A 27,139-nucleotide genomic window follows, 5' to 3' on the forward strand; every position below is an offset into this window, starting at 1 on the left:
ACATTGAAATAACAGTATAAATAGCATAAGAGAAATGACACGACTCACAAAAATAAACCGCCAAGCCTTGTTTTCCTTTGTTTGCATTTATTAATGTATCTCTAATGTGTGTGTTTTTTAAAAATCTGTCCACAAACTCATATTAGTCACTACTATGTTAGGTTAGGTCAGTTTTTCCCTCACTGCAATGGCAGTCATCTACACGAGAGCCCAAACCCAGCACTCCCTTCCACCTCTCCAACAAGACAGTGGCTTTGTTCCAAATGTCACCCGATTCCCTATATAGTGCACTACTTTTGACAAGGGCCCTATGACCTAATGTCAGTCACACACACTGCAACAGTACTTGAACATCTGCACTTCAAAATGCATGTGAAACTAGGAAATTATGGGTCAACAATATAGTTAGGCACCGGTTAAAAGATTTCTAGCATATTTCCGAGAGATTCCTTGCAAGAAGCAATTTAGGAAATATTTCAGATGAACCATTGACTGTCTGGGACATTCACATTTTCACATTATGACATATTTTGTGGGTAATTTAAGATGTAGTTTACATTCACTGGATCGAACATGTTTGTCAGTTGGAGGGCAGTTCATTTAAATGATTGGCGGGTCACTTGTACTATCCTTGGCAAGTCACTTGTCCTATCTGCCAATGGGAGGGAGGAGTGGGCGGGACTAGAGCTTGGGTTTGCGCTCTCTTGTTAAAAACACATCTCCTAGTGCTATCTGTACAACATTCAACAAGACATTTTTTTTCTTATTATTTTTTTCCTCTTCTTCTCCTTAATAATGCCAAAACAATAATAATCATTTTAAAAAGAAGAAGAATAGCGTTACTCCATCTCATCGGGCATCGAATGAACGAACGTACGAACATCACACAAATTGAAAATACAAATCTAAGAATAAAAGGCCTCAATACCAGATAGTACACATCATCACCTTCTAATGGTGCCAGAGAGAGAGAGAGAGAGAGAGAGAGAGAGAGAGAGAGAGAGAGAGAGAGAGAGAGAGAGAGAGAGAGAGAGAGTGAGTGAGAGAGAGAGAGAGAGAGAGAGAGAGAGAGAGAGAGAGAGAGAGAGAGAGAGACAGGTTACGGAAGAGAGAGAGAGAGGTTATGGAAGAAAGGAAGAAGAGAGAGAGGTTAGGGATGTTGAGAAAGAAGAAAAGAGAGATGTACACATACATTAAAAGGATAGAGAGAATGACAATATAATATCTTGATAATACCATTTAATTATATTATCTTAATTTAACGTGTTTAGTGTCCCCATGGACAGGTTTTGGCACCTAATTATAAGATTTATCCATTAAACTTTGGCTTTGGTTTGCCACGGGTTAGCTGAAATCAACCTTGTTTCCTACACTGGGGGCTACTAGCGATGCTAGCAATATTACCTCCAAGTGATATTATGTCTGATGGTAAGAAATTGTTCAAATAAGGCAACAACCCACTTGGCCCCTGTGAAGTTGGAGTGACAGACAAGGAGAGGATAAAATAAGTCAAGAAGAATGAGGTGAATAAATAGGTGATATACTAGGGGAAAGAGAGATGTGGGCTAAGTGCTTTTGGTGAGCTTACAAAATACCAACTCCAGGAAGTGCTTGACACAGAAGGCACGGTGGCATTGACACTACAGGTTATTGTCCCAAAGGGCACCCTATTCCCTAAATAGTGCACTACTTTGACCAGGACCTATATGGGAATGGTCCTGGTCAAAAGTAGTGAACCATATAGGGAATAGGGTGTCATTACGGGTGCAACCTAAGTCTTTAAGAAAACACCACTTAGGGAACTGCTAAACTCATATAAGGTGCTCTAATAAGGATAGAAGTAAAACACATAATGCACATAAACCAAAAGTAAGGCTGTGGTTCCAATCCTGAACTCTCGCCTACAACCAATGGGGTTAGGTTCCAATCCCAAACTCTCGCCTACAACCAATGGGGTTAGGTTCCAATCCCAAACTCTCACTGTCAAACAATGGGGTTACGTTCCAATCCCAAACTCTCGCTGTCAAACAATGGGGTTAGGTTCCAATCCCAAACTCTCGCTGTCAAACAATGGGGTTAGGTTCCAATCCCAAACTCTCGCCTACAACTAATGGGGTTAGGTTCCAATCCCAAACTCTCGCTGTCAAACAATGGGGTTAGGTTCCAATCCCAAACTCTCGCCTACAACTAATGGGGTTAGGTTCCAATCCCAAACTCTCGCCTACAACCAATGGGGTTAGGCTCCAATCCCAAACTCTCGCTGTCAAACAATGGGGTTAGGAGGGCGAGAAGGCAAGACTTATCCAATCAAATCATTTAGTGACGTTTACAATCGTAAGTCGTTTATTTAATTGTTTTTATGATAAAATATTTGCTTGTTCACTGTGTGCAGAACATGCTGTGTGTAGTACGACGCGCTAAACCAATACTGTGGCTATAGTACAAATTGATCAATCAAAATTTGGCAGAGATGAATATTTTGATATATTGTGATGTAAACTTGAGTCTCATCCAAGCACTTAATAATACAATGATAATATTTTGATTGGATTATAGATTGATTGAATGCTTGATTGATTGATTGATTGATTGGGTGAGTGGATTGGAACCGCAGCTTTACACTCCAACAGAAAGTGACACCTTACATTTTCTTTCAAAAAAAAAGTTTGGTCTATCGATAGTCAAAATAAAAACTACTACTTTGGGAAATTATAAACCTTGCACAGTGCTCTTTATAGACACGACATTCCGACTAGTCTTTTCCTCACAACAACAAGCCTTATAGTTTTTTTTTTTAAATCATTACCTACTGTATATTCATAACCTTCTCTGTAAGCTTCTCTTCTTGAAATGAAAATAAACATAGAAAGTTATTTTTTTCTCCTTTTTTCTTATCTTCTTGTCTTTACAAAAGCTACACATATTCTACTGGGATGTATCTATGGATTTGTCCGTGTTTTTAATGCTTACTCTTCGTTCCCGTTCTTCTTCACTTAAAAGAAAGAAAGACAGAAATCTAGTCATCTAAAAGACAGCATAAACCCAAGACTACAACAGTTTGCTTTCTTGAGTCCTCCGCTCTTGTGAGGGAACTCATCCTTTTCTCTCATCCATTTTTCCTTCCCCTTGTTTTTTTTCTGTTATTTTCCTCATAAAAGGAACGGAAGGAAAGAGTGTGACACGGTCGTGGAGTCGTGGTCACCTGACCAGACGTGCCAGCTGATTGTGTTCAGGATGCACTGTCCGTCTGTCTGTCCTGTGTCCCCCCCAAAACAGACTTTTGTTTTGTTTCTGTTTGTTTAATGGTCCGTTGGCCACCGCGACAATGTAGAAATAACTGTTAGCCCACGTCTGACTCTGAACACGCTGGTATTTCTGCTGTAAATGCTGACCTCTGACCTTTAACCTCCCTTTTCACTTATTGACCTTTCACCTTGACCTCTTTTCATTCATATGAATATTTCTTAATGTTTCATCTTCATCAACTAAGTGCTTTATATATTTTTTTCCACAGAATCCACATAGAGATGCTACCGGTCTCTTGTGAAAAGAGAAAGATCCACACCAGCTGTTTGTTTAACACTACAGATGTCTATTCACAATAGCCTAGAACCATTTTTTTACATATATACTTTAGCTTTATACTGTATTCTCAGATATCATTGTCCTATAAGAGCCCAGAAACAGAGGGCTATACTGTAGAACTCCCTTGACGACATTCCAAACATAGACAGGCACTAAACTGAGGGGAAAACAGGAAATGACAAACTGTTCCCATGGTGACCTCGGAACAGCAATCCGACCAATGAGAGGCAGTGATATCAGGGTCAGGGGTTACCTTATCCCTAATCATTGCCATCTTCATCTGGTAAAAATTTGTTCCTGTGGTTGTTATTTGTTGTAGACAGCTGGATAGCTTAGTTTGAGTTTACGGCTTGAATGGTTGTGGTTGAACCACGGTTATCGAATCAGTGCTCTTGAACAGACCGTAATATGAACTTGAAATGTCAACGTGGCAAGAAGTGGTATCTTATCTAAACGTCAGTTGGGATGAAGTTTGGCTTCTTTTGACACTTGTTCTGCTAAAGTATAACTAATCAACAACGTTACTCATAGAAGTAGTATTATTCTCAAAACATGAAGTATAAGGTCTGATAAAATCATTTTTGTGTTCTCCGGAATGGTAGAATGTTACAGTTTATTTGTTCTCACATAGTAATGTTAAGACTTAACAGCAGCCAGAGGACGATCTCGAGCAAATCATCACAATTAGCCCTCTTGGTAGGAGATGGAATGGAAAACAGGAAACTCTGGAATATAGAACTCAAGGCCTCAAAAGTCCTGAAGAGAAAGGATTCACACTGCACTGTCTGTATGTACAAGGGGGGTTGTGGTTGGTTGAGAAAATCAAGAGGACTACACTGAACTCCCGGGATGTAAATATTAAAAGGCGAGAGAAAAATGTATGATTTTTTTCCTTAGGAGAGATGATGTTTACACAACCCTCTCAATGGAGGCGCATCTCAGTCCGTAGTCCTTAGTTATACTTGTCAGCGGACTTACCATGTCAATGACCCTGAACTGCTGTATGTAAGAGAACAAGGAAGTGATATAATGACCCCTAACATTTGACTCCTAAACTTCTGCACTGTCTAGTTGAACTCCCTCTCCCCATCTCTCTGCAGGATGATGTTGTTGCCGTTTAGTCTCCCATCACTGCTTCCTCCTCTCGTGTAAGACGATCAGAGCCGAGGGCAGTTGACATGGAGAGAGACATCCTCATCCCATGCTCTGTAGGGGAATCCCCTGGACTACTGCTCTCCCTTTCCAAATCCTCCTCTTCTCCTTCCTCCTCTTCTTCCTCCTCTTCCCCATCCTCCTCCAGCTTGCCTTCCTGCCCCAGGCCAGCGAGGCCACTCCTTGTGTTCCTGGGTGTGGTGAAGGCCTGGTTAGAAGCCTGCAGGGGGTGGTGGAGGTTGTAGCTGCCCTCTAGGTCCACTTCCTCTGGGGTGAGGCCATTCTCCATCCCTCTCTCCCTCTCCACCCTGGATGAGGCCCATTCCTCGAGGGGGGCCCTATCTTCACTCTCGCTCAGGTACCTAGGATAGGATAGGGACATCAGTCTACTTGCAATGACTGTAATATGTTTGTTTTTTCCCCCTACTAAACTTAGTTGAATGCACTAACTATAAGTAGCTCTGGGAAAGAACCTCTGCTAAATTATGAATATGTAAATATAAAATGTAAACACGCATCTCTTACCTCCACAGGGCTAGGGGGTCTGGGTCAGCCCGGGGTTGGGGTGGCCTCTGGGGCCCGTGTTCCCCCAGGGAGCTGGGGTTGTGGGCCCCCCTCTTTCGCCTGGACTTGCTGGTGTGGTTGACCTGGAGGTGCATTGCCATCAGCTCGGCTGAGCAGGTACGGAAGGGACAGAACAGGCACTGGTTAAGGGTGACCCCTGCTCCTCCTCCTCCTCCTCCACCACCCCCTCCCGGTACTCCATCCTCCTCCAGACCTCCGAGCCCAGGGGAGGGGCGGCGGGAGAGATCCAGGGGCTGGGACAACAAGCCTCCCTCCTGGGTGCCCTGAGCTGATCCCCCTCCCATCCGCTCCCTCCCGTTAGCTGGCACCATGCGGCTGGTGGTGAGTGGTTTGCGACGGGACACTTTGGGCGCCTTTGGCGGGGGCGGGGTGGGGGTGGAGGTAGGGGACTCCCCCGTCCACCCTCCCTCCATCCCCCCCTGGTACAGCGCCCCCATCACCCCGGATAGGTACCGGTACTGGCTCTCCAGATCTGCATCCCTCAGTCCTCCCATGGCCTTCCCATGGTCCCTATCTCTCTGCTCGGGAAGGCCCAGGATCCAGGGCTGGTGCTGGTTGTGCCTGGAGGATGCAGTCTCTGCCGGGGTTCTGGCGGCTGAGCCATGGGTGAAGCTCTGGGGCCGGCGCTGTTTGGCCATCCCCTCCCTTCCCTCCCCCCGTGGAGCTCCTCCACCACCTCCCAGAGAGGCAGAAGTGAGGCCGGGGGAGGAGGCGGTGGATGAAGAGGCCCCCATGGCGTTCCTCTGTTCTCTGTGGTGCCTCTGGAGATGGTACTTTAGAGAGCCTGACTGGGTTCCCGCGTAGTCACAGTGGGGACATTTATACGGTCTCTCCCCTGAAAGAGGTACATAAACTAGTTGTGGTTATCAAGGGCATATAATAATGGAGGAATGTCAGTAGATGTTACACTATACTATACTATACTATACTATGCTATGCTATACTATGCTATGCTATGCTATGCTATGCTATGCTATGCTATGCTATGCTATGCTATGCTATGCTATACTATACATGGAGAGAAACATTTGTATTGTTCTAATTCTGCACAAAAAAACAAACAATTTAGACAGGACCACTAGACTAAATATGGACCAGCCCATCTGGCATTTGCCTGAACTGCCTTACGCCTAGTCTGTTTCTGACCACAGAGAAAAAAACAACAACAATTATATGGACCTTGATTCCTGGATTTTGGCTATGGAATAAAAGAGGGGAAACTACAGGGTTCAAGTATTATATGAGCTTGTAGTACCATATTACAAACCACAGATGGCAGTATCCCATCACAATCTAAAATCCTGATTGGCTTTGATAAGGAGGACATTAGATGAAAAACCCCATCAGCCTCGGAGGTGTTGAGAGTGATTATTGCTAGTAGCAATTTACTTAAGTATAATGATTCACCTAATTAATTACAACAGACAGAGGAGATGGTCATATTTAGGACTCAGAAACACTTGAGAACACATGAATTTAATGGCACATGTAAATGTGGTCAGTGTGCATGTAGTTAAGGTTTAGTGTTCTAGAGTAGATTGTATTGTTAGTGATTATTCGCTGAATTCCAAATGGACCTCTAGCCCCTACTTCCTAGCCACTCTGAGATCTCATTGGACAGGTAGAAGCAATATGGCGACATTTCCATCCAGCCGATCAGAAGGTGAGATGAAGCCACACTACATGACCAAAAGTATGTGGACGTTGAACATCTCATTCCAAAATCATGGGCATTAATATGGAGTTTGTCCACCCTTTGCTGCTATAAAAGCCTCCTCTCTTCTGGGAAAGCTTTACACTAGATGTTGGAATACTGCTGCGGGGACTTGCATCCATTCAGCCTCAAGGGCATAAATGAGGTTGGGCACTGACGATGGGCGATTAGTGCTGGCTCGAAGTCGGTGTTCCAATTCATCCCAAAAGGTGTTTGATGAGGTTGAGGTCAGGGCTCTGTGCAGGCCAGTCAAGGTCTTCCACACCAATCTCGACAAAACATTTCTGTATGGACCTTGCTTTGTGCACGGGGGCATTGTCATGCTAAAAATGGAAAGGGCCTTCCCCAAACTGTGGCAAAAACGTTGGAAACACAGAATAATCTAGAATGTCATGGTATGCTGTAGCGTTAAGATTTCCCCTCACTGGAACTAAGGGGTCTAGCCCAAACCATGAAAAACAGCTCAAGGCCATTATTCCTCCTTCACCAAACATTACAGTTGGCACTATGGTTTTGGGCAGGTAGCGTTCTCCTGGCATCTGCCAAACCCAGATTATTCCGTCGTACTGCCTGATGGTGAAGCGTGATTCATCACTCCAGAGAATGTGTTTCCACTGCTCCAAAGTCCAATGGTGGCAAGCTTTACACCACTCCAGCCAACGCATGGTGATCTTAGGCTTGTGTGCGGCTGCTTGGCCATGGAAAACCATGTCATGAAGCTCCTGGCGAACAGTTCTTGTGCTGACGTTGCTTCCAGAGGCAGTTTGGAACACGGTAGTGAGTGTTGTAACCGAGGACAGATGATTTTTATGTGGTCTGTTCTGTGATCTTGCCTACCACGCGGCTGAGCCGTTATTTCTCCCACATGTTTCCACTTCACAATAACAGCACTTACAGTTGACCGGGCAGCTCTAGCAGGGCAGAAATTTGACGAACTGACTTGTTGGAAAGTAGCATCCTATAACGGTGCCACGTTGAAAGTCACTGAGCTCTTCAGGAAGACCCTTCTACTGCCCAATGTTTGTCTATGGAGATTGCATGGCTGTGAGCTCGATTTTATCAATCATCTCAGATCTACAGGAGTGCATTGGCCCTAGGTTGTATAGACACAGAATAAGTGTCATAAGCCCTAGGGTATAGGATTTAGGGGCTAGTGGTCGATTTGGGATCCAGCCATTGTTAGGTGTGTTGGGGGTTGGGGGCTAGTGGCAGGCTCACCTGTGTGAACTCTCAGATGCACTTTAAGGTGATGGGACGAGCGGAAAGCTTTACCGCAATAGGGGCAGTCTTTCACCCCTGTGCCTCGCACACGCTCCCTAGAAGTCACGGACGAACCTGAAGATGACCCAGATAGACCGTTCTCTCCTGGAGAGAGAGGAAGGGTTGAGAGAGAGAGAGAGAGAGAGAGAGAGAGAGAGAGAGAGAGAGAGAGAGAGAGAGAGGGAGATGGAGGGAGAGCCGGAAGAGAGGGAATAAGGGAGGGAGGGTGAGAGAAAGGGTGATGGATTAGAGACAGAGGGGGAGGGAGAGAGAGGTGGAAAGAGAAAGAGGGGGAGAGCAAGTAGGGGAAGACGGGAGGAAGAGAATAAGAAAGTGGTATTGATAGTTAATTGCATTGCTAGACGCTACTCTCACACTCTGCTACTCTCCCACTCTGCTACTCTCCCATTCTGCTACAAGCTTTTTATTTGTGTCCTTATTCTCTCTAATGAAAATGTCAAATAAACGGGAGACATGTTGGGGACGTTTTGGAGGTGAAGCCATGTCACTGTACCTTGGAACTGTGACATCACTGAGTGGAACCCTCCTCCGGCTGCTGACTGATGTTGAGGTCCACTTTGAAGTTTGGACTCCTGTCTTCCCTCGCTACTACCTTCTCTCCCACCTCCTCGTCCTCCCCCACCCTGGCTCGCTCCTCCATCCTCCTCTCCTCCTCCGGCGTAGCGCGGGGGGTGACCGTGGTTCTTATGGGGCCGCTGGACGTGGACGCGAGCGTGCGCCACCACCTGCTGCAGGCTCCGGAACAGCTTCCCACAGTCGGGGCACTCCCATGGGGCTCCGGAGGACAGAGGCTCCTCTCGGGGATCCAGACCTCCAAGGTAGGCCCTGACCTGCTCAGCCTCCCCCACCACGGAGCTCCTGGATGGGGCTCGGTGCAGGTGCTGGGTCCTCTGGTTCTGCCTCTGAGCCTGCTGGGCTTGCTGGGCCTGTTGAGCTGCTACTAGGCTACGGGCTACCAGCTGCCACATGGCTATCTGGTCCCCTCCATCTCCTGCTGCCCCTCCTCCTCCGCTCCCATTCCCCATCTCCGCCACCTGAGCCACGGCCTGCAGCCGTTCCATGCAGCTGGCGCCGCCACCGCCATCGCTGGGCAACCCCAGGTAGCCCAAGATGGCCGATTTACTAGAGACTCCGGCGCCGTCCCGCTCAGCCCTTGATCGCCCCCCTCTCCCCCCTCCACCACGAGCCAGCAAGAGACTGGAGTAGAGAGCGTTGAGGCCCTGGCTGGTGACAGAGCCTTTGGGGCCTCTATGTTCAGCCCCGGCCACAGGAGCCACCAGCCCCCCCAGCCCCCCCAGACCTGCCTTCAGGCCCAGCTTGTTGAGGTGCACCTGTAATAGAGGTCATAAAGTCACTTGTATAATAAATGCCCAATGTCTTCAATCGTTTGACACATGCAATTATAGCATAGACTAGGGTTGCAAAGGGTTGGAAACTTTCTGGGTAAATTTCCAGAATTTTCCCAGACATTTTCCATGGGAAGTTAAGCCCGGGAATTTGGGGATTTTGTTTAAGTTCATCAAAACAGTTAGCTTATAACAGTGAACCTTTTTGTGGGATACAGACAAGGCAATTCTAGGTCTTGTGGCATATTTTGGTTAAACTATCCCCAATTCAATGGAATCGCAACCCAGTGCACAGTGCATTCTTCCATCACATGTACAGCTGATTCTCAAGATTTTGCACACTAATGAGATGCTATTGCGCCCACGCTACTACACTGTCTGAGACAAGAACTACATGCTTTCTGGTAAATTTTGATTACAATACTGGGCGGGGTGAATATATTTTCTATGATATACAGTACATACTTTTTTGTTAACTAGTAAATAGTAGCCTACAGCAAAGTATGTTTAAATAATTTTAAACTTGTTAACAATTTCTGCTAGTTAGTTTTTGCTACAATGTGGGTTTTCGCTTGCTTGAGCCTACTAGTGTTAATTCACCTGTTTGCATACATGTTTAATTTGAAAATATTTATCTTACGAAGGAGTTGTTTAATCTAACTGCTTAACTATTTATCTGTACATGGAATTGTATTTGGGTTTTTTAAACTAATTTTTTTCTAATCTTTACAGGAAAATGCCATGGGCACTAGCTGATGTGTGGAGACATTTCACTGCAGCTAATGTAGAAGGAAAAGCTGTGTACATTTGCAAATACTGTGCCAAATCAAATGTGAAGAATGCAACAAAGATGCAGAATCATCTGGCCAAGTGCATAAAGTTCCCTCAGCGCTCAAAACAAGCAACCCCTGACAAAAGTCCCTCTACTTCAATTCGAAAATGATAAATCAGACACCTTATCGATAGCAACAGTTCATGGTCCTCCTGGAATTATGACTCAATGGAGGAACGTAGTCAGAGAAAAGCTGATGAATGTATTGCTAGAGCTGTGTATGCAACTGGTTCACCTCTGATGCTCACAGGCAATGTGCATTGGAAGAGATTTCTGAATGCTCTTTGCCCAGCATACACCCCTCCAACCAGACATGCTTTATCTACTCATTTGCTGGATGCAGAGTTCAACAGAGTTCAAGTGAAGGTCAAGCAAATCATAGAGAAAGCAGACTGTATTGCAATAATCTCTGATGAGTGGTCGAATGTGAGTGGGGAAAGAAATAATGAACTACATCATCTCAACCCCTCAATCAGTATTCTACAAGAGCACAGACACAAGGGACAACAGACACACTGGTCTCTACATTGCAGATGAGCTGAAGGCAGTCATCAATGACCTTGGACCACAGAAGCTATTTGCACTGGTGACAATGCTGTGAACTTGAAGGCTGCTTGTTCTAAAGTGGAGGAGTCCTACCCTCACATCACATCCATTGGCTGTGCTGCTCATACATTGAATCTGCTCCTCAAGGACATCATGGCACTGAAAACAATGGATACACTCTACAAGAGAGCCAAGGAAATGGTTAGGTATGTGAAGGGTCATCAAGTTATAGCAGCAATCTACCTCACCAAGCAGAGTGAGAAGAATAAGAGCACTACATTGAAGCTGCCCAGCAACACCCGTTGGGTTGGTGTTGTCATCATGTTTGACAGTCTCCTGGAGGGGAAGGAGTCTTTCCAAGAAAAGGCCATATCACAGTCTGCTGATATTGACAGCCCCATCAAGAGTATCCTCTTGGATGATGTATTTTGGAAGAGTGGTAAGCAGCCTGAAACTCCTGAAACCTATAGCAGTAGCCATTGCATTGATTGAGGGAGACAATGCCACCCTGTCTGATGTTCAGACTCTGCTTGCAGATGTAAGAGAATAAATCTGTACTGCCCTGCCCACTTCACTGTTGATCCAAGCAGAGGAAACTGCAGTTCTGAAATACATCAAAAAGCATGAAGACCTCTGCCTGAAGCCCATACACACCGCAGTGTAGATGTTGGACCCCAAGTATGCTGGCAAGAGCATCCTGTCTGGTGCAGAGATCAACAAGGCCTATGGTGTCATCACTACCGTGTCTCGCCACCTTGGCCTGGATGAGGGCAAGGTTCTTGGCAGTACACTTCCAAGCAAGGGCTTTGGGATGGAGATGCAAATATGGCAGTCGTGCCAACATATCTCATCAGCCACCTGGTGGAAGGGACTTTGTGGATCTGAGACTCTTTCCCCTGTTGCCTCCATCATCCTCCAAATCCCACCAACATCAGCCGCCTCAGAGCGCAACTGGTCCTTGTTTGGGAACACACACACCAAAGCATATGCAACAGGCTGACCAATACAAGGGTTGAAAGATTGGTGGCCATCCGGGCAAATTAAGGCTTTTTGAGCCTGACAACGAGCCATCCTCAACAAGGTTGGAAATTGACAGTGAAGATGAGGCCTCAGAGTCTGATGTTCGAGAGGTGGACATTGAGGAGGTCAGGGAGAAGACATGGAAGCCTGAGATGAAGACAACCAAAGCTTTAGTTTGTAGACTATCACTTTACAGATGTATGTCGAAAATGTTTCTGGGAGATGCGATGGGTCATTGGGGATCATTCAATATTCCCTTTCTTTTGTTGTTCAGTGAAATCATCTCATGTGAAGAGTCAACTCATTTAATTCAAGTTCAATACATAACTACATTTGTTAATTTTTTTCTATTGGAAGGATTCAATCATTTGCAATTATGTTAACTTATGATAAGGTAAAGGGTTTATGTTTCCGTCTCCATATGATATGGTAAATATATCCAATGCAAAAAAACATCTACATTTAAATGGTAATAATATTAATTTGCATATATTCCCATTAACTCCCATATATTCCCGTTAATTCCCACGGAAAGTTTCCACCTCTGAATATTCCCCAAAATGAGCAACCCTAACATAGACCCTAGCATAGACACATACACATACCAGTGGAGGCTGCTGAGGGGAGGACGGCTCATAATGATGTCCGGGAACGGAGAAAATGGAATGGCATCGAGCACCTGGAAACCACGTGTTTGATACCATTCCACTGATTCCACTCAAGTCATTACCACGAGCCCGTCCTCCCCAACGAAGGTGCCACCAATCTCCTGTGACACACACTAGGATTCCTACCTTCATGTGGTTCTTGAGGAACCAAGGCTCCTTGAAGCCACGGCCGCACACCTGACATTTGTGGTCCAGAGAATCCTTGTGCTTCCTCATGTGGCCCTTCAGGAACCAGGACTGGGTGAAGCGCTGGCCGCACGTCTCACAGCGGAAGGCCGGCAGAGGCGGAGCCCCTGGGGCCAGGGTGGGGGTCGGGTTGGGGTTGGGAACGAGAGTGTCTGGGATGGGTGTGGGGATGACGGCAGTGGTGGTGGTTATGATGGGGGTGTCTGGGGGTGTAGGGGGCAGGGCGGGGAGTTCCACCGGGGGAGAGGGACAGGGAGGGGTGGCTGTCGTGGAGGTGTGCGGCCAGGCGTTCTTCCTGGCTGGCAGAGAAGGAGCACAGGGTGCACTTGTACGGGTTGTGGAGGATGCGGACGTGACGAGACAGCTCCGAGGCTGTGCGGAATTTACCCTTGCAGGCGTGGCAGCGGAATGCGGGCGCTGCCGCTGTGGCCAGGGCGGCTTCTTCTAAGATGGCAGGACCCATGCCACCCAGGCCGCAGGAAGAGGAGTAGGGGGAGGTGAGGGAGAGGGGCACCTCCTCGGTCAGCGGAGGGCTCAGTGGTGTGCTGTCATCCATTAGGAACGGCTGGAGGGTCTGGTGATCCATCTGCAGAGCCTCCTCTAGAGCATCCCCATCCCCATCCTCCCCTCTCAGTCCCTGGGTTAGAGATACGGACAGCAGGGGACTCTGGCGGTGACTGTGGTGGTTTAGTCCCACGTCGTTGTGGTTCTGGTGGGCTTTGAGATGCGCCGTGGACCCCGTCCCAATGATGCTCCCGGTCATGGTGCCTGTGTTGCGGTACAGAGCTGAGGCGCGGCGGTCCCGGTCCAGACTATGAGCGCGGGCGTGGAGTGACAAGATACTCTGGAAGCGGAATCTCTTCCCACAAACCAGACAGGGGAACTTGAGTCCGGCCGCTCCCCTAGAAACACCCTTCCTCCCGGGCAGAGACCCTAACAGACTCCCCCCGTCCTTATGGAAGAGCTGGAGGTCTAGCTCATCACTACAGGTGGCACCCTGCTGCCCGGAGGACAGGGCCAGCTCCAGGGCCCCGAACCCGGGGAGAGGGGCCGATGATGTCGGAGTGACCGGAGGAGAGCTCTCCGAAGAGGGGCTACACACCTCCGGAAGACCCCCCAGGAAGAGAGCCACGGCCGGGGTGGGGGACGGAGGGGCTGACAGCTCCTCTTCATCCTCCTCCTCTTCCTCATTGTGGTGGTTGAGGGGGAAGGAGGAGAAGGGGAAGTAGGGGGTGGTGTCTAGGGTGTTCGACAGGGGTTCTGGTATTTGGGACAGGGCTGAGGGGCTATGGGCTAGGGGCAGGTCCAGGGGGCTGTGTGAAGGGGAGAGGTGGGAGGTAGAGTGAGGAGAGCCCTGGGGACTGTGGTCCAGCGATGGTAGTGTTGGGGGTGACTGGGGCAGCTCACATGAAAGAGCCAAAACACATTCAGGAGGAGAATCCATTCTCTGTGTGTGAGAGAGAGAAAAATAGAGAGAGAGATAAAGAGAGAGAGAGATAAAGAGAGAGATACAATGAGAGAGATAAAGAGAGAGAGATAACGAGAGATAAGGGAATGGATATAGTACAGGAGGAAGACACTTCGCACAATTGAGATGAACCCGTTTATGGTAGGAATATATCCGTATTTCAATGGAAATGTAGTGGTATGAAGGAGTAGTGCGAGGACTCAACACTGTTCTGTGTACTGAGGTCAGAACAGGTCAGTAGGCTATTTGAGGATAAACGTACGATATTGTAGTACTGACCAGTACTGTGTGTATAACTATGCCATGCTTGACTATGTGTACAGTTAGTATGGGGACTCACCAGTCGTGTGTTTACTGCTATTCCATGTTTCAGTTTCTTGGCAGACGGGGGACACACTGCTTTGATGGCCACCTCCTTTAGTCCTCTGGGGAACACATACATTCAATATGTTCAAACATATGTTTAAAAAAGATTTTAAACCAAACATATTGCAACTCACCCTGCTGCATATCCCATTACACCAAAAATAACATAATGTCCTGCCTGCCTGCGTCGGTCGGTCGGTCGGTCGGTCGGTCTGTCTGTCTGTCTGTCTGTCTGTCTGTCTGTCTGTCTGTCTGTCTGTCTGTCTGTCTGTCTGTCTGTCTGTCTGTCTGTCTGTCTGTCTGTCTGTCTGTCTGTCTGTCTGTCTGTCTGTCTGTCTGTCTGTCTGTCTGTCTGTCTGTCTGTCTGTCTGTCTGTCTGTCTGTCTGTCTGTCTGTCTGTCTGTCCGCTTGCCTGCCTGCAGGTGTGTGTGTGCTTCAATGTGTAACAGGTGGTCACCTGTTTGATGTTGCAAGATACATTGTGTACTTAACCATATGTTTGATGTCAGTATATGATATATGTGTGTGTGTGTGTGTGTGTGTGTGTGTGTGTGTGTGTGTGTGTGTGTGTGTGTGTGTGTGTGTGTGTGTGTGTGTGTGTGTGTGTGTGTGTGTGTGTGTGTGTGTGTGTGTGTGTGTGTGTGTGTGTGTGTGTGTGTGTGTGTGTGTGTGTGTGTGTGTGTGTTGGTACGTGCATGTCCGTACATGTGTGTCAGTGTGTGTGTGTGAGCTAAGGGCACCACAGGACATGGACTGTCCCAAACAGGATGGGCGCGAGATGTTTTGACTTCCCCACACACCCTTCCTGTGAACACATACAGCAGCAGCTTCATCAGGAATGGACATACACACACACACATCCGAGCCTAAAGAAACACAACCAACCACACACACACACAGAACACATACAACCACACAAACAACACACCTGAACTTATTCATGTAATACAAGAACAGACGAGAAAAAACATTACAAACACACGATCATCATCATTATGGCCAAACACTAGTAGCCTACATCTGTGCGTTCATATAGACAGTATGTCTGTGCGTGTTTGTGTGTGTCAGCGCGCCAGAATCACAAAGACATTCTCATGTATCCAGTTGACATTTTAGCTCCGCCATGACTAGCAGGGATATCACACAATATCAATCATATATCCCCTCTCTCGCTCTCTTCCTTCTCCTCCCTCTCTTCCCTCTCTCCTTCTTAATCCACCGTTATTGTTCCTTCTTCCCCCGTCTATTTATTTCTCGCACTCCCTCCCTCCCTCCCTGATTCCATACTCCTCCCATCCCCCTCTCTTTCTCTCTCAATCTCTCTCTCTCTCTCTCTCTCCCTCCTCCCTCAATTATTCACTCATTTTCTTTCATTCTCTCGCTCCCTCTTTCTTTCTCTCCTGCGTTGGAGCCAGTTGGCACAGTGCCAGGGAATGCTGATATCAGCTGGTAGATTGGGGCCTGCCAACATGGCGAGGAGAGAAAGGAGAAAAAGAAGAGACAGACAGTGAAAGAGAGAGAAATGGGGGGGGGAGAGAAAGAGAGAGACAGCGAAATAAACATAACCGAATGAAAAGATCCGATGGTGATGTGATTAGCATTTTCTAATATGAAAAAGAAAAAGGCTGATTGCGAACTGGGGTTTTGTTGTAGGTAGGTATTCATGGTGGTAGCGAGGCGGTGGACAGTGTGTGTGTGTGTGTGTGTGTTAGTATCGTCTGATGTGATGGCATTATCATATTAATATCAGCGTCACCACTGCATTGTTCTGCCATGACAGCGGCCACTGTGCCCAACCAGCCTTGTCATACCAATAAAGCTTCTCCAAATGTGGATAGATGGAGAGAGGAGATAAGGTGCTAGACAAAGGGGAAGGGGGAGAGAGAGAGAGAGAGAGAGAGAGAGAGAGAGAGAGAGAGAGAGAGAGAGAGAGAGAGAGAGAGAGAGAGAGAGAGAGAGAGAGGTACATGGTGTGATCAACCAACACAAACAAGTAGTACATGTAGATTTCAACACAGCTACAATTCATTTGATTCAGATGACGAACGTGTGCTTGATCACATTCCCCCAACGGAACTGTAATAAAGCATGCACTAACTGACGCCTACGGCTGATTTAACCAAGACTTCTGAGCGCTTAAAATGACTCTTGTGTTTTCCATTACCATCGCACACACGCTCGCACACATACAAATTCTTTTAGCTGTACATATTGACAGGTGTTTGGGCCATATACTCTATGTGGAAGTTTGTATAGATCATGTCACTACGAACGTGTGTAGGTACTGTGTGTGCGGTACGGAGTATGTGTATTTGTACGACTTTAGATCTCAGTGTACAAAGAATGTACAAACGTAACTATATTTGTGGTTTTGAGCAGGACACAGTTCAAGCAAGTCAGTACACGGTGGTTATGATTCTTCATACAGATGGAGGATCTTAATTTGAGCTAAATTGCTACAGCAAGTAAATAATGTGAATTAATATGTGGATTATAATGAATGGACATTTTTTTTGAAGGGGTTCATACATTTTTCGTTAGGGCAAATCATGTCTGACATTTTAAAGTAGAAATAACAAACTTTTAGAATACTTTTTTTTACCTTGACTATACCACAAGTTTGCATTTCATGCTGTGCAGGAAAACACTTAGGAACAAAAAGAGTGATCAAATTACGATCGTAGGGTGTGGATCCTAATGTATCAAAGATATTGTGTGAAGGCTAATCATAATGTTAACTGAAGGCAGCTGCTGAGAATCAGGATATCTATGGACAGATGTGTGATGGGGGTCATAGGAGCGCTTTCATCTAATTTGTTATGGCCCTTAGGTACTCGTTACAGTAGAGTGGTTGACAATGTGTGCTGTATTGCATACATTGCCGTTATGATTCTTCATGCATACAGTTGAAGTCGGAAGTTTACATAGACTTAGGTTGGAGTCATTAAAACTCGTTTTTCAACCACTCCACAAATGTCTTGTTAACAAACTATAGTTTTTACAAGTCGGTTAGGACATCTACTTTGTGCATGACACAAGGCCATTTTACAAAAAAATGTTTACAGACAGATTATTTCACTTATAATTTACTGTATCACAATTCCAGTGAGTCAGAAGTTTACATACACTAAGTTGACTGTGCCTTTAAACAGCTTGGAAAATTCCAGAAAATGATGTCATTGCTTTAGAAGCTTCTGATAGGCTAATTGACATCATTTGAATCAATTGGAGGTGTACTTGTCGACGTATTTCAAGGCCTACCTTCAAACTCAGTGCCTCATTGCTTGACATCATGGGAAAATCAAAAGAAATCAGCCAAGACCTCAGAAAAAGAATTGTAAACCTCCACACGTCTGGTTCATCATCCTTGGGAGCAATTTCCAAACGCCTGAAAGTACCACGTTCATCTGTACAAACAATAGTACGCAAGTATAAACACCATGGGACGACACAGCCATCATACGACTCAGGAAGGAGAGGTGTTCTGTCTCCTAAAGATGAAAGTACTTTGGTGCGAAAAGTGCAAATCAATCCCAGAACAAGAGCAGAGGACCTTGTGAAGATGCTGGAGGAAACAGGTACAAAAGTATTGATATCCACAGTAAAAACGAGGCCTATATCGACATAACCTGAAAGCCGCTCAGCAAGGAAAAAGCCACTGCTCCAAAACCCCCATAAAAAAGCCAGACTACGGTTTGCAACTGCACATGGGGACAAAGATCGTACTTTTTGGAGAAATGTCCTCTGGTCTGATGAAACAAAAATAGAACTGTTTGGCCATAATGACCATCTTATGTTTGGAGGAAAAAGGGGGAGGCTTGCAAGCCGAAGAATACTATCCCAACCGTGAAGCATGGGGATTGCAGAATCATGTTGTGGGGGTGCTTTGCTGCAGGAGGGATTAGTGCACTTCACAAAATAGATGGCATAATGAGGTACGAAAATGATGTGAATATATTGAAGCAACATCTCAAGACATCAGTCAAGAAGTTCAAGTTTGGTCGCAAATGGGTCTTCCAAATGGAAAATGACCCCAAGCATACTTCCAAAGTTGTGGCAAAATGGCTTAAGGACAACAAAGTCAAGGTTTTGGAGTGGCCATCACAAAGCCCTGACCTCAATCCAATAGAAAATGTGTTGGCAGAAATGAAAAAGCGTGTGTGAGCAAGGAGGCCTACAAACCTGACTTTGTCAGGAGGAATGGGCCAAAATTCACCCAAGTTAAACAGTTTAAAGGCAATGCTACCAAATACTAATTGAGTGTATGTAAACTTCTGATCCACTGGGAATGTGATGAAAGAAATCAAATTTGAAAGAAATCATTCTCTCTATTATTATTCTGACATTTCACATTCTTAAAATAAAGTGGTGATCCTAACTGACCTAAGACAGGGCATTTTTACTAGGATTCAATGTCAGGAATTGTGTAAAACTGAGTTTAAATGTACCTGGCTATGGTGTATGTAGACTTCCGACTTCAACTGTATGTAGGATCTGGGGGTGTTTCCTGAAGTGTGTGAGTTTGTGTACCTGTTTTTGTAACTGTTTTTGTCAGTGTGTGCGTGTCTACAGTTTATGTGTCTTATTAGTGTGTGTGCTGCAAATACTGTACGCATGTGAAGGCCAGTGTGTTCAAATGTGTGTGTGTGTGATCGAGCCTATGTGTGTTTATGTGGGTGTTTGTGTGTCTGATGGCTTATGTGTGTGTTTAAGTGTGTATGTGTGAGTGAGGGCCTGTGTGAGGGAAAGTGTGTGTGTGTTTTTCTCTCTGTGTGTGTGTGGTACAGTAACTCAGGGCCTGCTGTAGTTTTTATCGCCGTGGTCACGCGGCAAAACTTCCCCACAGACGGGATTCATTTCCGGGCTTTCACCTTTCCCTGAACCCCCTCTCTCTTCTTTCCCTCCCTCGCTCCCCTCACTTTATCTGGCTTGCACTTTTTCATTACCGCTCTTTTTTTTTTGTTCTTTGGCTTCTCTGAATGGAGGGTGGATTGTCTGTCTGACTTCTCTCACTCGCTGTGTCCCGATTCTTGACCTTTGGCCTCACTTCGCTTGCTTTCTTTCCTCCTCTCTCTGTTTTTCCTTCAGCTGGCAACGTTTAGTTGGGCACACCGTTGCTAAACTTCACGCAATAGACGAAAACGTTTCTGTCTACTGGACACGACCCCCGTTCTTGCCTCCTCTCCTCTTTATAGTTATCATCCAGATGAAGAGAAGTATGTGAAGGGGCATAAGACTATGCAGAATTAATATGTAGGCTATGAACGTGAACTGGAAGTGTAATGCATTAACCCGATTTTTATGCGACCGTGCATTAAAGAGGTCAGATCGTCTTAGCAGACGCATTCCATGGATGAGTCCCTCAATCAAACGTCCAAATATGTAGATCCCAACTCTATCAGGACATAACCCTTTATAAAACTAGAGCAATTAGGCCAATCTAAGCTCCGACGTGTCCTCATTACGACTTCTATGTGTAACAAGTGTTACACCTTCTGTAACATTTGTGTGAGTGACTTTTAGCTACATCAACTGGTAGTTTGAGCCCTACTGGTCTGGACCAGACAGATTCCATAACATCATGAATATTGATGTTGGCTAGGAGACTGAGTGGTCAAGCTGCAAGCTGACCCCTAGCTTACAGCCCCTAGCTAACAGTAATTTATGATCCTTATAACGGTCAACATACACTGACTCAGTTTTACATCATTTCTAGCAGCATTTTAAATGTGCAACTGGAGGGAGAAAGAAATTGTAGACCACCTTTTACTCCACACACAGAGACGTGTACAAAGCTCGCCCTCACCCTCCATTTGGCAAATCTGACCATAATTCTATCTTCCTGATTCCTGCTCACAAACAAAAAATTAGAACAGGAAGCACCAGTGACTCGTTCTATAAAAAAGTGGTCAGATGAAGCAGATGCTAAACAACAGGACTGTTTCGATAGCACAGATTGGAAAATGTTCCGGGATTCTTCTGAAGGCATTGAGGGGTGCACCACATCATCAGTGACTGGCTTCATCAATAAATGCATGGAGGATGTCGTTGTCACGCCTTGGTCATTGTATTTTGTGTTTTCGTTATATGTTTGGTCAGGCCAGGGTGTGACATGGGTTTATATATTGTATTTTCGTATTGGGGTTTGTAGTATTTGGGATCGCGGCTGATTAGGGATGTTGTATAGGCTTGGCTGCCTGAGGCGGTTCTCAATCAGAGTCAGGTGATTCTCGTTGTCTCTGATTGGGAACCGTATTTAGGTAGCCGGGGTTTCTGTGTATTTCGTGGGTGATTGTTCCTGTCTCTGTGTAGTTTCACCAGATAGGCTGTAATAGGTTTCACGTTCCGTTTGTTGTTTTTGTATATGTATAAGTTATTTCATGTATCGCGATCTCTTCATTAAAGACATGAGTAACCACTACGCTGCATTTCGGTCCGACTCTCTTTCTACAAACGAAGAACGCCGTGGACTACAGGCAACATTCGCACTGATCTAAAGGGTAGAGCTGCTGCTCTCTGCGGGACTCTAACCCGGAAGCTTATTAGAAATCCGGCTATGCTCGACGAACCATCAAACAGGCAAAGCGTCAATACAGGACTAAGATCGAATCGTACTACATCGGCTCCGACATGTCTCGGGTGTGGCAGAGCCTGCAAACTATTACAGACTACAAAGGGAAGCACAGCCGAGAGCTACCCAGTGACATGGGGAATACCAGACTTTCTGAATAACTTCTATGCTTGCTTTGAGGCAAGCAACACTGCAACATGCATGAGAGCATCAGCTGTTCCGGACGACTGTGTGATTACACTCTCTGCAGCCGATGTGAGTAAGACCTTAAAACAGGTCAACATTTACGAGGCCACAAGACCAGACGGATTACCAGGACGTGTACTCCGAGCATGCGCTGACCAGCTAGCAAGTGCCTTCACTGACATTTTCAACCTCTCCCTGTCTGAGTCTGTAATACTAACATGTTTCAAGCAGACCACCATAGTCCCTGTGCCCAAGAACACTATGGTAACCTGCCTAAATGACTACCGACCCGTAGCACTCACGTCTGTAGCCATGAAATGCTTTGAAAGGGTGGTCATGGCTCACACCAACACCATTATCCCAGAAACAGTAGACCCACTCCAATTTGCATACATCTCCAACAGATCCACAGATGATGCAATCTCTATTGCACTCCACACTGCCCTTTCACACCTGGAAAAAAAGGAACACCTATGTGAGAATGCTGTTCATTGACTACAGCTCAGCGTTCAACACCATAGTGCCCTCAAAGCTCATCACTAAGCTAAAGACCCTGGGACTAAACACCTCCCTCTGCAAATGGATCCTAGACTTCCTGACGGGCCGCCCCCAGGTGGTAAGGGTAGGTAACAACACGTCCGCCACTGATCCTCAACACGGGGGCACCTCAAGGGGTGCGTGCTCAGTCCCCCCCCTGTACTCCCTGTCCACTCATGGCCAGGCACGACTCCAACACCATCGTTAAGTTTGCTGATGACACAACAGTGGTAGGCCTGATCACCGACACGATGGGAGGATGTCAGAGTCCTGACCGTGTGGTGCAAGGACAACAACCTTCCTCAAGGTGAACAAGACAAAGGAGATGATTGTGGACTACAGGAAAAGGAGAACTGAGCATGCACCCATTCTCATCGACGGGGCTGTTGTGGAGCAGGTTGAGAGCTTCAAGTTCCTTGACGTCCACATCACCAACAAACTAACATGGTCCAAGCACACCAAGACAGTCGTTAAGCGGGCACAACAAAACCTATTCTCCCCCAAGAGACTGAAAAGAGTTGGCATGGGTCCTCAGATCCTCAAAAGGTTTTATAGCAGCACCACTGAGAGCATCCTGATGGGTTACATCACCACCTGGTATGGCCTCCGACCGCTAGGCACTACAGAGGATAGTGCGTATGGCCCAGTACCTCACCGGGGCCAAGCTTCCTGCCATCCAAGACCTCTATACCAGGCGGTGTCAGAGGAGTGTCCTAAAAATTGTCAAAGACTCCAACCACCCTAGTCATAGAGTGCACATTGACTCTGCGCCGGTTCCCCTTGTATCTATCCCCGCTATTGTTATTTACTGCTGCTCTTTAATCATTTATTATTCTTATCTCTTACTTTTCTTATTTTCTTAAAACTGCATTGTTGGTTAAGGGCTTGTAAGTAAGCATTTCACTGTAAGGTGAAACGCTACACCTGCTGTATTTGGCGTATGTGACAAATTAAATGTAATTTGACGTATAGTGTAAGTCCCAAATGGTACCCTAATCCCTATTTATCACACTACTTAAAGTAGTGCTTCATATAGGGGAAAGGGTGCCATTTGGGATGCATCCATAGTATACTTAAGCAATAAGGCACGAGAGGGTGTGGTATATTGGCCATATACCACAAACCCCCAAGGTGCCTTATTGCTATTATAAACTGGTTACTAACGTAATTAGAGCAGTAAAAACAAATGTTTGTCATACCCGTGGTATACGGTCTGATATATCATGGCTGTCAGCCAATCAGCATTTAGGGCTCAAACCACCCAGTTTATAATTGGCCTCATCACACTAACTCTAAAGTTATGTAATACAGCCTTTGCTTTCACCTGTCTAATCTTGTTGGATCAGAGGTTACCGGTCTGATTACCTTAATTACAGTGTAATGACAATGTAAGTACACATTGTTATATACGACTATCTGCAATATGTTAATTCGACCATTAAAGGTCTAACTCTAAGAGGAGTACTTGCCCGAGTAAGGTTTCTTTGTATGCTACAACAGCATTGAATGTTTTGAGAGCTGAAAATGTGAATGGGATATGCTACTCTAAACTTGCTGAAGGGCTAGGAGTGATTGCTTGTACAGGTCTACTAGTATGGGTTTATGCTACGCTGCAGAAACATTTTCCAGCCGAACTCAGGCAAAGAAGCAGTCTTTACATGTCACCATGCACCCTCACTGAGCAGGCCGAGCAGGTGTCTGTCTGTCTGTCTGTCTGTCTGTCTGTCTGTCTGTCTGTCTGTCTGTCTGTCTGTCTGTCTGTCTGTCTGTCTGTCTGTCTGTCTGTCTGTCTGTCTGTCTGTCTGTCTGTCTGTCTATCTATCTATCTATCTATCTATCTATCTATCTATCTATCTATCTATCCCACAGAGCCTTAATGACACAATTAAATCAATCAGTGGCTTGATTGGAATGCTCCTTGAGTGTGTGTGAAAGAGAGAGAGAGAGAGAGAGAGAGAGAGAGAGAGAGAGAGAGAGAGAGAGAGAGAGAGAGAGAGAGAGAGAGAGAGAGAGAGAGAGAGAGTGAGAGAGAGAGAGAGAGAGAGAGAGAGAGAGAGAGAGAGAGAGAGAGAGAGAGAGAGAGAGAGAGAGAGAGAGAGAGAGAGAGAGAGAGAGAGAGAGAGAGCGCACCTGGATGTTGCATCCCTCAAGTGTTGTTCTGAGGTAGGGTGCAGGACAGTAAGAGACAGGAAACATAAATTATCATAAAAATCATGAATTCTTCCCACTGAATCCAAGCCCAACGCTCTATCTTGATTTTTAACAGCATCTAAAGATGGCACACTGTCCCTCAAATGATGGCACTTATTGAAAAGTGTTCAAATGTTCAATAATAAGATACCTTTTAGGGAGCTAGAGTGTATCTAGTTAAAGTTGGACTGTTTGCTTCAGGTGGGAAATCCCAAACTAGACTGCAAGATGAAAATGTAAAAAAAAAAAGAAGAAAAGTAAGGCTGTACACTTATCAAATTACATTGATTTCCTGTGCACACATCTAAAGTGTTGAATCAAACTATGGTATGTAGTAGGCCTATGAACTGGACATTTAAACATGTCTAAAACATGTTCTGTCGCTATGGGGTTTGAAACACAGCGACGGGAGTCTCGCTCTTCTCCGGTCACCACAGATGACACGTCTGCCTGTTATCTGGAGAGGAATTTCCTGCTCTCCCTTATGATGTGCGTCAATAACGTGCAACCATTTTCAGTCGCTCTTTCCCCTGCCTTCTCTCTCGCGGCCATCTCAATTAAACAGCCACATTAATGAAATAAATAACTATCAACAAACAATGCGCGGACGCCTAGTCTACATAACGTCCAAAAAAACGGGATTAGATTAGTCATTTTCGCAGCTGCTCTTTAGCTGTTAAAATATGATTAAATCCCCTAAGTGAACATAGTAACACGATTGTTTAATCTCAAAGCCGTTGACGAGTCACGGTCGTTGCCTACTCTCTGTGTGTCATGTATATCGCTCCCCCATGCTCCATCCATTTTGTTCCTAAATTTTCTATAACAAAAGACTGAAAGGGAGGGGAAAAGACATGAGTGTTGCGGGGAGAAATCGGAGGACGAGAAAAGTGCCATCATGGATTTCATCTTGAATTTCGCTGCCAACATCCCCATCCATCCCCCTCAAACTAAATCAAACATGATCACATTTTATCCAGCACACGTAGGCTACAGAAAACAACCCTATAACTTATATCAACCGCCGGGAAACAACTTGTATTTTCAGAATGAGATGTTGCACGCAACACACTTGCTACTTTCTTGCGAAATCACTGTAGCCCAAAAGGAGAGAGGTAGCCTATGGCTACAGTGAAGCTTGCACTCGTAAGAGGTGACGCTAGGACAAGTTTACCGGTTGTAATAGTAGTAGCCTTGTAATAGTCGTAGTAAATATAGTAGTAGCATAGTGGGAGGACTATGGTTTTAAAAACCGTTGGATAGGCCTACAGCTGGATAGGTGTAGCCTGGACGAATAGACTAGGCTACCTATTTAGGCTACATCTGGTTAAATTGGTCATCTTAAAAACAATAATACGTAATGCATCTCCAAAAAAATAATTATCATGGCTTATCGTCTCTACCTAGAATGTTCTTGCGTTGCAGCTTTGTAAATCACACCCGAACACGTAGTTAACCCCAAAATAAAACGGAAATCAAAAAACATAGCGATTGATCAAATTTGCAACTTATTTTTGTCAAAAGCTACGACATATGTTTTAATGTTGTGAATGAAACCCGATGTGTAGGCCTGTGCATGGATGAATGCAATTGCCATATCTTCTGCAGTAGCCAGTGATTGTATTCCTTAGGCTATAGCAATACATTTAATACAGAACTTTGTGTTAGTTTATAGGTTAACCTACTTGTGCGTTCACTTTAGTTGACTTTTAGTGCACTTCAAATAGCATAACGTAATTCAATTTACAATTTACAAACCATTTTTACGGTGTAGGCATACGTTATCTGACAATTCAAGTAGTACATTTTAGGCCCCAAGTTATAACTGAAACTAATCCATCATGATATATAGAATCCGTTCTCACTTTTGTCATGTCACCGTATAGGGCTAACGCATGCAGACGGTCGGCCACGCGCGCACATACAACACCGGCTTCATACATGACACACAGAAAAGTGCCGAAGAGTGCATGGGAACATACATGCAGCACACACACACGCCACACACTATAGTGCAACCCGCCAATCACTCTCAACAATCCATTCACAATACAAACACATTTCGTTGGACGGTGTATACCATGTGTATCCCGTAGCCTACATACCGACTAATAAAACTTGAAACATAAAAACTGTAATGTGTGTAAAAAATAAAAATAAATGTTGTTAAAAGGCGAGATAAAATGGAGCTACAATGCGCTTCAATCACTGCAACTATAGGGTGATTACACGGATTTGCAAAAAGAAAAAGTCGTCGTCAGATATTTGTTGTTCATGGAGACAACAACAAACGCGACAAATACAACAATTTTGGAGAGGTTTTACTATAGTGCTACACAACCGCAGTTCCATACCACCCTACATAAAAGTGCACATGTAAACGTATGGATAGTATATATTGTAAATTAACTAGATATTTATGATGAAAGTAAGACTCTATGTACTTACGGGAGAGGCGGCGGGCGGATTAATGACAGGACACGTCATGATTACGTTTCACTTGAATTAAATACATTACGAGTTGGGGAAAAAATGGAAATCAGGGGTTGTTGTATACAAGCATACGCCGTTTTCCCCCTCCCTTAGCTCACCCTGTTCTCCTCCTCCCTTTCGCTCTCTCTCACACATTTTTTCAAACATCCATTTATTGTGCAGTAGTGAGTAAGTGAGTGAATAAGAGAGAGAGAGAGAGAGAGAGAGAGAGAGAGAGAGAGAGAGAGAGAGAGGAGAGTGGGAGGGCGAGTGATGTAGGTTGCAAATGTAATTATAATCTCACGAGCACCATTTTAGAACACTGACACACGGGGCAGACTGCCCGGTTCAGTTGCAGCCCAAAAATAACGACACTATATAACCTACTATCAGGTGGCCTCTACTCTATAGCATAGATATAAACCTACAAAAGT

At 45.4% G+C, this 27,139-nt stretch overlaps 1 protein-coding gene across 1 annotated transcript; it reads right to left on the reverse strand.

Moving 5' to 3' along the window:
- Positions 1-67: 67 nt before the first annotated feature.
- On the reverse strand, positions 68-26,865 carry znf219 (zinc finger protein 219). Its single transcript, XM_046328624.1, has 8 exons — positions 26,682-26,865; positions 14,724-14,808; positions 13,153-14,362; positions 12,856-13,067; positions 8,811-9,648; positions 8,255-8,401; positions 5,263-6,157; positions 68-5,099 (listed from the first exon to the last, which is right to left on the reverse strand). Exons 3-8 carry the CDS (start codon positions 14,357-14,359, stop codon positions 4,703-4,705), a joined length of 3,696 nt encoding a protein of 1,231 aa, XP_046184580.1. The 5' UTR covers positions 14,360-14,362; positions 14,724-14,808; positions 26,682-26,865; the 3' UTR covers positions 68-4,702.
- Between the last annotated feature and the right edge of the window lie 274 nt (positions 26,866-27,139).

Source organism: Oncorhynchus gorbuscha, linkage group LG25 (genome assembly GCF_021184085.1).
Source record: "Oncorhynchus gorbuscha isolate QuinsamMale2020 ecotype Even-year linkage group LG25, OgorEven_v1.0, whole genome shotgun sequence".
Classification (NCBI taxonomy): Eukaryota; Metazoa; Chordata; class Actinopteri; order Salmoniformes; family Salmonidae; genus Oncorhynchus; species Oncorhynchus gorbuscha.